Source organism: Danio rerio, chromosome 9 (assembly GCF_052040795.2).
Source record: "Danio rerio strain M-AB ecotype USA chromosome 9, GRCz13ab, whole genome shotgun sequence".
NCBI classification, from domain to species: domain Eukaryota; kingdom Metazoa; phylum Chordata; class Actinopteri; order Cypriniformes; family Danionidae; genus Danio; species Danio rerio.
In genome coordinates this window covers 24,529,335-24,541,187 of record NC_141029.1, presented here as the reverse complement: position 1 = coordinate 24,541,187, position 11,853 = coordinate 24,529,335, and the positions used below count along the sequence as shown (strand labels likewise).

General features: G+C 36.8%; 1 protein-coding gene across 25 annotated transcripts in view; it reads right to left on the bottom strand.

The window, feature by feature from the left end:
• Positions 1-833: 833 nt before the first annotated feature.
• dgkg (diacylglycerol kinase, gamma) overlaps positions 834-11,853 on the bottom strand; it is a 256,255-nt gene continuing 245,235 nt past the window's right edge. For 20 of the 25 annotated variants that reach the window (XM_087267727.1, XM_087267729.1, XM_087267716.1 and 17 more), the window contains one exon: positions 7,940-9,137. In XM_087267727.1, the coding sequence (XP_087123853.1) occupies positions 9,039-9,137 (99 nt within the window). In that variant the 3' untranslated portion in view covers positions 7,940-9,038. Of the gene's footprint in view, positions 2,416-7,939; positions 9,138-11,853 lie in introns of those variants that run through there. The other 5 variants (XR_015499359.1, XR_015499360.1, XR_015499358.1 and 2 more) reach the window with 1 other exon arrangement.

Below are 11,853 nucleotides of genomic sequence, written 5' to 3'. Positions count from 1 at the left end.
AAGTATTCATGCAGACAATTTACTATTGTACTATTGACATTTACCATTGTAAAACTAATCAAACATTGTGCATATCTATTTACAATACTTTTGCATAATTCTATTTCTATTTTTATATTTTTTATTTAAAATTAAGTAAATTCAAATGGAATAATGTATTTAGCAAAATGTTTAGCAAAAAATAGGTCTTTTGTTTTATGTTAAAGTATTTTTTATTCTTTATTGTCAAGGGAAAATTTGCATTTAAAAAAAAAAAAACTTTTTTAAAAACATTACTTAAAATGTATTTGATGTTTTAAATCTACATAATTTTTTCCCCCCATTTTAGATAAAGCAAAATGCCTTTAAATAGTTTTTGAAGGAACACATTTGATACTGTTAAGGTACTAAGTGTCTTCTCACTTTTGAGATGTACTTTTGGTTTTAAAAACCAAAGGTACATTTTGGTTTCCCATGGTACAAATCATGTCTTTAAAAGTACAAAATGCATGGTGCAGGTTTATTTCTTTGTCTTAAGGTACAATTCTCTTACATAAAAAGGTACTGCTCAGTGACAAGGGTTTGTACCTTCTTTGGTACAACATTGTACCATTTTTCCTGAGAGTGTACGTTGACATGAGGACTGAACTGTGTAAAACTTAAATACAGCACTAAAAGCTTACAGTATTTTCTCCTGAGTACCTCATATCATCAGTGCAAGGACACTGAAATCTGTGATTTATTTTGTGAACTAAAATTCAATCAAGTTAAGTAGAGGATTGTGTCGGGCACCTTTGCGGATGTAAAAAGGCAACCCAGTCGAGTCACCCAAAGAACAACACCAGACACAGAGCTTCAGTCTCTCAGTTTATTCAATAAAACTCTTGTGTCCATTAACATGGCAGCCAACAGCTTACAAGAAACAGAGTAACAGAGTCTAAGTGGGTCTTTCAAGGGCAAAAGAAATCACCCTTTAACCCCATCTCAGTCAGCAGGACTCCTGTCCTTGAACCTTGTTGCCTACCACACATATGGACTGCTACAAACCACACTAACCCTAAGGCAGGAATAAGACAGTGAGTTAACGCACATGTAGAACATCACATTCAGGGTTGATATGGGCTCTACTGCATCAGTCCCACTCAATACTGTTCATCTGTCCCAGCTAAGAATAGAGCTACACTGAGATAAGCCATACGGTCTCTAAGAGACACGTAGGATGAGCAGAGAGAGAAAGCATCTGTTTGTGTCTCAAAGTTAGAGGGCATAGTGATGCCAACACCATAAGTTTACATCAAATTTGAGTCCTGGATTCTGGTTTACTGTTCTTCAAAACCTTTTTTGATTTGGTCTCAAGATTCCAGGGTTGAGCAAAATTCAGAACTGAAGACTTGACTATATTAAGTTAGAATCTTCTTCATGGATTTGAATTGTAATGAACGCAGTATTATAAATACAACGTAATTTTAAAATTATTCAACAAGAGGAAAAATCTATTTATTTTTGACCTTTAAACTAGTGAGTTGAAACAGAATAGAGCAAAATAGAATGAATCCATCCATACACCTGCTTTCATTCAATTTATGAGCTGGAAAAGAACAAAACAGAATTCATCCATTCATTCGTTCTTGTTCAAGTCCTGACTTACTAACAGAATATAATTCATCCCCCTATTCCCTTTTAAGTTATTATGAGTAATAGTATCTGGGCTTGATAAAACCCCCCTTGACCTGCCAAATGCAGGAAGATTTCACCTGTGGTGTGTTATAGACACCCCCAGTAGCCACTTTGGCTGATGGAAAATAATGTTTAAATTGCCAGTGCTGCTTTGTCACTAAAGATTAGAATTTTAGTTTAAGATCATTTGTCAGTATGAGTGCAAATGTGATCTTAGATTTAAGAAGCAGCCCGACTGATAAATGTTCACATGAGCAAAAAAAGGCAGGTGAATACCGAATGAGAAGATGATTAGGCGCACGGTGAGACACAGGCAATCCTCGCTCACTGAGGCAGTGTCAATATTTTGCTTGTTTGACACATTATTTAAAATTTGTGGCATGGAAATAATTAGTTTGATGTGGCCAGAGAAAAAAAATGGTTAATCCTTAGGGTTGAGCCTTGAAAATTCATGTGAAATAAAACTAATCGCAATGTGACCCCACAACCCATTTGCACATGCTCATTGAGCAAGGTCACGACACACACAAAAAAGGTAGATTAATGAGGAGGCATGTGGACATAACACAAAATTTAAATCAAGTAATTTTAGCGAGCCAAAGTTAAATTTATGCATACAAAATATATTTTCCTAATGATAAAATTGTTGCTTGTAAAAATGGTGAGTGGCTAGTAACATTGGAAAAATACTAGCCACAATGGTTGGTTATCAAAAAAGTTAATATCAAGCCCATAATACAGTGGTCACCAAACTTGTTCCTGGAGGGCCGGTGTCCTGCAGATTTTAGCTCCAACCCTAATCAAACACACCTGAACAAGCTAATCAAGGTCTTACTAGGTATACTTGAAACATCCAGGCAGGTGTGTTGAGGCAAGTTGGAGCTAAACCCTGCAGGGACACCGGCCCTCCAAGACCGAGATTGGTGACCCCTGACATAATAGAATAGAATAGAGAATAGAATAGTTTCAGTTCATCCTGCTTTCATTCAGTTTATGAGCTGAAACAGAACAGAACAGAACAGAATTCATCCATCCAATCATTTGCTCCTTTTAAAGTCATGAGTTAATAGAACAGGATAGAATTCATCCTTCCGTCCATCTGTTCTCTTTTAAGTATTGACTTAGTAGAGCAGAATAGAATTGACCAACCTACTCCATTTTAAGTTATGATTAATAGAATAGAATATAATCAGTCCATCAAATACTTTCCAACTCATAAGTCAGAATATAATATCATACAATAGACACACAGTGGCTCAGTGGTTAGCACTGTCGCCTCACAGCAAGAACGTCAGTCTTTCGAGCCCAGACTGGGTCAGTTGGCATTTCTCTGTGGAGTTTGCATGTTCTCCCCATGTTCCTGCAGGTTTCCACTGGGCGCTCAGTCCTAAGACATGTGCTACACAGTAGGTGAATTGGGTAAGCTAAATTGTCAGTAGTGTATGTGTGTGAATGTGAAAGTGTGTGGTTGTTTCCTAGTACTGGGTTGCAGCTGGAAGGGCATCCACTGTGTAAAACATATGCTGGATACTTTGGCGGTTCATTCCGCTGCGTTTTGACCCCTTATGAATAAAGGGACTAAATCGAAGGAAAATGAACGAATAGAGAAGGTCTCCATCCATTCACTCGTGGTCAACCCATGAGCTGGCACTGAACAGAATGTTTCTCCATTTAACTTGACTTCTGATCACGTCAAACAGAATGACAGCAAAAGGAATGCACCGAATAACGACAGCTCAGCACAAATACTAAGTGCAATTCAGAATCTAGTTTGCTACTTTAAATTAATTTCTGCTAATACAAATAAATGTAAGGGCATTGTCAGTTCAATTCTGAATAGAGCACAACCCTGCAAGAGGCAGCACGGTTTTGACAGATAAAATCCGATCATTATAGTGAGAAAAGAGACATTGATGGGCAGATTGAGCAATCACAGTTTTCGAACAGCTAAAAATAACAGATAAAAGTCAGCCAGTCCAAAAACGAAGACATATGTGGTGTCAGAGACATTATGGAGCTCATTTGTGAGGTGCAGGTCTTTGCTCTGCCACCTCTCCTCACTCTGAAAGCTGAGAGCAAGTAGGCCAGTGTGATGACACAACAAAAATGAGTTATTGCAACACAGCAAAACAGATGTTAACCTCTCATTTTGTTCGGTGGATTATTTTCAGTGACATGTATTGCAAAAGTCTTTGCTCCAGGCAAAACGCTATTTTGTATTGGTAAGTTAAGGCTATCAGTTATTCACAGAAATGACACAGAAGGACCATTTAGAAATGACATTTCCCCGTAGGTGACATTCCTCAGTTTGATCAGCATCAAAACCTCCGTCTACAAAATACAAAACAGAACATCCACAATGAACATGCTACTAAATGGTCAAGGAAAAGTACAGTGGATAGATATAGATACGAGGGGCTTGGAAAGAGTCCCAAAAATATAATCATGTGAAACTAATGAGGTTGCAACAATCAGCGTGGTCTCTCTCTCTTCAGGCAGGCGTCTTTGTCTTCTTTGTTTCAACAGGCATGCGGTGGTTAAACTTTAGAGAAAATATAAACAATATCTATATATACATGACTGTTTAAAATCATTCTAAACTGTAAAATGAAAAGTAGATTTGTAAACATGCACTCGTAACCAAACCGCCAGACTGTCACGCAGGATAAACCATCTGTCCAACGACCACAGAAACAATGGGGCTCTATTAGCCAAATCCACCAGTAACTTCTATGATAAACGAAGCGACTGGAGGTGAACGTTTGTTCTGTGGTCATGTGGAGAGATTAGCATTATTTTTTTCTTCAGGACACTGGCGTAGCTTCTGCGGTTCTTTAAAGGGAACATTAACCTGCCGACCCCATTAAGAGCTCGGTTTCTAAAGCCCAAACCTGAACTTTAAAACATTCTGCATTGGTGAAATTATATACAGTTCCAACACAGACCTTTGCACACTGAGAAAGCATCTGATGATCACTGCATGTTGATCTATATCAGGCACATCTGCCTGATGGCTAAAGTCAATCATGTGATCCATTAGGTATCACTTCTAATCTCTGATACTATATTAAGTTACACCTTTAAACACATTCATATATATATGCACACAAGGCTCTTGGATTATACAAATACTGATACATGGTGGGCATCTTTAAGTTAAATATTCTTCATGAGTCCTCTCAGAAGGGCTAGAAAAACGAAGGGCCTCCCGTTCTATGCATTCATCTGTGCCGCATTCACACCAGTTTGACCGTCGACCTGAAATTGCGAGCTGATGTTTTCATGCTGCAATTAGGAATAGTGTTTCACTCCCTGAAATAGGACGTTAAATTTAGGCTCTGTCCATGCAGCAGTAAATCAAACCCCACTGCAGTAGCTTGTTGTGACAGTTGAGGACCAGAGGATTCAGTGTTAATGCCAGTGCTGGATCAAGTTCAGCCTGTCTCTGAATGGAGATGCTGTAAAGCTACAGAGGAAAGACTTTCCGTTTTCTCAGAAATATGTGGCACGATTATTCAAGTACAGTTTGTTGACATTAGTCAATGCATTTGCATTCATAAATTAACAACGTTTTACAGCATTTATTAATCCTGGTCAATCATGTTAAAGTCTACATATATTTACAGACTTTGGAATGTATAATTGGACATTATAAATTATAAAATATTACAAATACACATAAATAAACAGTAAACAATGGTATTGAAACAATGGTATTGGCCTAAATCGTGTAGTTAAGTTTATAAATTACATAAACATACATTAATAAATGGTGTATATATCTATATATATTTTCCAAATTGATCATTTTGATACATTTTAATGTTAACAAATCAATAATTGCCATAGACCTTTATCATTATCTCTAAATTTGTTAATAATTTAATTAATACTTAAAAAAAACAGATAAAATTTAAACCAGATCAAATCTTTCTTTAAACAGCCTTGGTTTGCTGATCTTAGCTTGATGAAAGCCTGTTCCCAACAAGATGAATGTTTAGTGAGAAAATTTAGTGTGATAATCATTTGAAAAACTGGCCATTCTGGCTCCCGTTCTGTTGCAGCTGCGTTTACACACAACTTTTACACACAACAGGCGTTGTAACCACCTGGTTGATCTTTTGTCCATTGGTTATCACAATTTTCCAATTGCTTAGAATAATGTCAGGAACAAAACTTAATCAAAGACATGAGCACATTTTGATACAGTGCACCTTGAAGTTAATGCAGTTTTGCAAGCAAACAAAACGAGTGGTAAAAAGACGACAAGTCGTCTGTGTTGTCTCTTTATGCCAGATTTTAAGCAAAAATCTGCAATGTAAAGAAAACAGCTGAGCAAACTAGCCTGTTCAGTCTGAAACTACATGTATGAATAACTTTCTATATAGGTAAATTTAAATTCATTCATTCATTCATTCATTTTCTTTTCATTAATCAGCCAGCATATGTTTTACGAAGCGGATGCCCTCCCAGCTGCAACCATCACTGGGAAACATGCATACACACTTATTCACACACATACACTATCTCCTATCTATCGCTTTCTTCATTCTATATAGCTCATGTTGTTATGAATTTATTCGCTTATTGCAATGCTCAAGTAAAATGAAGTAACGTTTGAACAGCTGTCCTGACAGTATAGTAAGCTTTCATCAATTTTTTTGAATTCTACGCATCGACTCAATTCACTAAACTGAACAGCCATTCAGAATGATCTCTCTCAATCTCAAATTGGTGCTGATATGAGCCTAACCAGCTTGACAGGGGCTCAGAGATGGCCTGTCTGCAATGAAGAAGTTAAAGTTGCATTTTTATATTTATCTGTTTAAAAAAAAACATTGAAATTAGATCAAATTTTAGAGTTAAATCATTTTGTTTGTGCAAACAGGGCTTTAAGATGATCTTCAGTTGATCCAGCTGGATAACTTACTAGTCTCCCAGATTGATCAGTTGAAAAGGGCTCAAATTCCTCTAAAACCAGCAGACAGGCAAACTAACATAGGCTAGTGTAAAGATGTCATAAAAATCTGCAACCAAGCTTACATGGCACAATACTTTTGTTTTGTCTTGAGAATATCATTAATATTATTCAATTATTGCATAAATTGGCACATTGCTAATAAACAATGACTATGTTTACATGGACGTCAGTAATGGAATGATTTGCCTTAATCTGAATAAGACAATAATATGATTAAGGTGTTTACATGAGTTACTTTTTGAATGTTCCTTACATGATCCCGTTTTACATGTTATAGCACATAGTTTGATTAATATCATTGCGTCACCACACTATCCACATTTGTGTTCGAATCTGGAGTTTTATGTAATTTTAAGTGTTTCACTTTTAATTTGTCAACTTTAACAGCAGTTTGGCACTTTCACTTTTCATTCAGGAACATTTTATTCATGTCCCCCATGACAAACGAGATATTAGACGCAAGTATGACCTGCTGGTAGAGTGTTGTTTTAATGAAATTTGATCCTTATGGGAAAAAAAAAAAACTTTTTGCGGTGTGTGTCTTTAGCCCTATACTGACTCGATAGGTGCAGAGAACAGTGTCAAACAGCCGTGTGTGTATAAACTATCCTGTCGCAAAATGCGGTGAAAATCCTACATGACATTAATAGTTTGATTAAGGTGTTTACATGTCTGTACTGCACTTCAATAATGCGACTATACTCCACTCAGGCTTGTAGCCAGGGGGCATTCAGGTGGTTCAAAAGACAAAGGTCCAGAATTTGTCCCATACACCAAATTTGTTCTTTTTTGACTGCTAGGTTTAGACCAAGAAGAATCCTTTGTTGGGTGTCGCTTTGGTGTGATATCAGCTAATAAGTTTTTGTTCAGTGCACAAAATTATTTATGTGCAACATTCAGCTGTGCAAGAACACATACAATCTGACGTAATTGAAGTAATTTTTCATTACTGTATTTTTACTGTACTTTTTGTAACTTTTTTTCTAGTGTATGTAGTTTTTAAATAGAGAAATTATTTTACAAGTAACTTTTATTCTACATCTTGGACTTTATTCCTAAAACAAAAAATGACCAATGAAAAGGTGTGAAGCATCAAAAGCGATCCATATTAAAATTAATCTATCATTTTGTCCATTTTCAAATGTGTTTTTTTTTTGGTTATGATGACCATCTGACAATCCATTTCAGCTAAAGTAGTGCTTAAATGTAAAACTAAAACGCAGTATTTAAATCTCATAAAAAGCAAAAAGGTCCACCCCTTTCACAAGGCTGGTTATGGTCCTACCACATGTCTTAATTTAATTTCTGTTTAGTTCGATTATGACCCTAATCTGGTTATATTCATAAAAAATCTCTGTTTACATGGTAGACTCTTAATCAAATTATTGTCCTAATCGTATTTAATCGAATTATTGGTGTCCATGTAAACATTCTCAATGATCAATACAATGGTTTCAATACCATATCAACTCTTCCAAGGCTTCTTTAAACTGGATTTTTGAAAGACCTTAAGTCCAATTCTCCACACTGAGCACTAACACTGCTGTTTTAGGAGGGAGTTTGGGGTTAAATGAACATCTAATTTATTGTAACCAATCCGGCACGGTCAGTTTTGTGGCCTGAAAAATGAACAGCAAAAAATGCCCCGAGCAAACGACAGAAGCTGAAATCTCTTTCAGGCCAGTCTAATCTATGCCTATCCCTATCAGCAGACCCCCAAAAACATCTTCATAATGGATGAGTTTGCTGTTTCATCTCTTTAGCGGTGGCATGTTGTAGGGCCTAGGAGAGGCACTGGAATGAGTGCTTTGCATGCACTGATGTATAATTCAGTAAGCTCCTCCAGAAGGAAAGTTTGTTCCCTGGTCCTGCTAGGCTAAGCCAGGGCCCAGTGACGTCCATATGTGCACCACCAACCCTCAGGTAAAGAACATTATCGTGTCAGGGTGCTTTTCGCTCTCTTTCTCTTTTTGATTTGAACACATTTGTTCTCCATTTTCCCCTCTCTTTTTCTCTTGGATTTGGCAGTATCTTCTGATGGGCCGTCTCAAGAGTAGAGAGAGGGCACACAGTGTGATCCCAAGGCAGTGGCCTACTGGTCTGGGGGGATTTGGTTGGAATTGAGTCATAGCTTACAGGTCACAGGCCTGTGATAAGACGATCTGGATGATAAGACACAGGAAGTGGTCATGACACTCAGACAGGGTCCGTGTTGGGAGATGGAATCCATTAGAGGCCCATTACAGTGTTGTGTTTGTATTGATTTGTCTCACAAAAAAGGGTTTGAATGGTCTCTTCTCTTTGGGTCTCACCAACCAAAGATGAAGAAGAGGCTGAGAAAGATGGAGACGCTTGAGTGTGATTGTATGACTGTAGAAGAGTGACCTTTGGAGTCCCACATCTAGTCCCGACTTCTGTTGCGCTTCTTGAAGAAGAAGAACGGCGTTTTCTGTGGCGGACCCAACAGCATTGGCACCTGGTTCTTATGCGTGATCCGTATCTGCAGATAAGAAGGGAAGATTACTCTCTGAAGAACAGCAAATCTGAACAGTTGGTTAAATCCTTCTGCTTGTTAATTTACTCAGTCTTTTAAACAGTTGTCTTGCTCGCATTTGGCAAACGAGCTGACAGAAGTCACACATGTCCAGATTAACGGGCACAAATTTGAGAACGTGAGAGCTGACCTTGAAACTGAAATAACATCCTATATTCCCCTCTGCACAGTTGGGCAAATTAGAGAGGACTAAAAGCACAGCGGCACACTTTTTATAGAGTTTTTGCTGATGGAGAAGTATATATAGCAGAGGACATTGTGCTGGAGCTACGTGCAGATGGAAAGCTGCATGTTTATTTCACTCTCCTAATGACATAATCAGTCAATGGCAGTGTGTGACATGACAGTGTTTTAATTAACAGTCTGCTCGCTGGGATGGTTGAATGTACGAAGCTGAAACAATATGGAGGAGACTGTTTTCTGAGATAGAGAAATGGTTGTATCCTGAATTGATTGGGTTTGAAAGCATATTGGGTGATTATGTATCTTATACTGTAAACCCCACTGTTGTCATTACTAAAGATATTAAGTTAATATAACTTGACATTACTTAAAATAACTTTAAAACTTTAAAACAGGTGTGTTTAACTTACTCATTAGGCAGCAAAAACTCAATTAATATTTTAAGCTTTTTGAACTAAACATTTAAATTCATTTCAATGATTCATCATGTCTCTGTTTAAAATGATTGGTTGTGCTTGAACTTCTGCCTTGACCATCGTGCTGATTGGTTAATATATGACACAAGGTGGTCATTTTGCTTGTTAGAAAAAGAAAAGTTAAATAAGTAAGTAGATATTTACACGCTTATAAATATTTTTCTTAATTGATAAACATTTAGGGGCGACACGGTCACACGGTAAGTAGTGCTGTCACCTAACAGAAAGAAGGTCGCTGGTTCGAGTCCCAGTTTGGTCATTTGGCATTTCTGTGTGGAGTTTGCATGTTCTCCCTGTGTTGGTGTGGGTTTATTCTGGGTGCTCCATTTCCTCCCACAATACAAATACATGCGCTAAAGGTGAATTGGGTAAGCTAAATTGTCCGTAGTGTATAAGTGTATGTCCTGGTCCTCCAGGTTAGGGTTGAGCGTTTGGGATAATGATCCACCTTGAAAAAATTAGTTACGAAAGCTACATGGTGCTGCTAAATATCAACTACAATATAAACGACCCTGGGAGTATGCAAGTAAGTAAAGAATATAAAAGTTTTGCATTATATAGCAAACAGTATGTGTGTAACATTTGTTTTTTAAATAAAAAGTCTTAAAATGTAAACAACTTATAAAAAACATCCCATAATGTAAAAATACTTTGTCATTTAATAAGAATATATTATTAACTTAATTTTGACAAAAATGTCAGATAGAACCTTATAATTTTAAGGTGACGATCTGTACTTGAACATTTTAAGTAATTTGTAAATAAACAATTTATGTTAATTCAATGAAGAGACCACATTTGGTCAACTTGATTTCATGAGTTTGTCGATTTCCCATTACATGAATTAACTGAGAGAATCACTTTCCTCAAATCATTTGAGTAGCCTCAACTTAATAGGTTTACACTGTACGACTGGGTTTTATTTGTATGACTTTACTTCATGGGATTTTTAAGAACTGGCAGGTTCAGCAGTCTCTTCCAGAATCCAGAATATGCATGTATTAACGTTCTTTGGTCATTTGGAATGTAGTATAGCATAATCATTGTGGTGCAATTTGCCGAACCAACAAAACCACTGGCAGGTTCAGCAGTCTCCAACCAACAAAACCAGCAATAAAAATAAGGAAAAAGACTGGATGTTACTAGCCAATTAATTTTGAGTTGCAATATGTTCTATAACCTGATATTGCAAGCAATTCCAAGGTCATGCATATTATCTCTAGCAATTGCATGAAATACTGCCATGCAAAAGCAAAAAGGTGAAAATAAATGGACAAATCTGAAAAATCCATGACCGTCATAAAATTGTGGATAGGTATACTGAGTTAATTAAATCATTTTTCTAATTGTCTTATTGTCAGTGTCACATTTATAAATACATTTGTGGGGCAACTACATTTTTTAAAGTCACTTTTGATGATGATGTTGATGATGACTTTCACACTCTAGAAAGTTAAAAGTTTACCAAAAACTTCATATTCTGTTCTCATTTACTCTAGCTTTACTTGGTCCAAACCAGTTTCTTTCTTTGTTTGAGTTATTTTAAAGACAAGCAAAAACCTGTAACCATTGACTTTTATAGTATATGTTTTTCTTACTGTGGATGTCAATGGTTACAGTTTTTTAACTTTCTTTAAAATATCTTAATTAATGTTCTACAGGGAAAAAAATGCAAACAGGTTTTATTTAAACGAAAGGTGAGAAAACAGATTATATATATTAATTTATAGGTGACACAGAGGCTCAGTGGTTAGCACTGTCACCTCACATTAAGAAGGTCGCTGGTTCAAGTCACGGCTGTCCCAGTTGGCGTTTCTGTGTGGAGTTTGCATGTTTTCCCTGTGTTAAATGGGTTTTCTTTCAGGTGCTACGGTTTCCCCCACAATCCAATGACATGCGGTACAGGTGAATTGATTAAACTAGCTGTTCACAAGGTTGTTATAAATGTGGCCAATATCAGATTTCCAGTGTGAACAGATCATGATCCTAAACTGACCTGTATG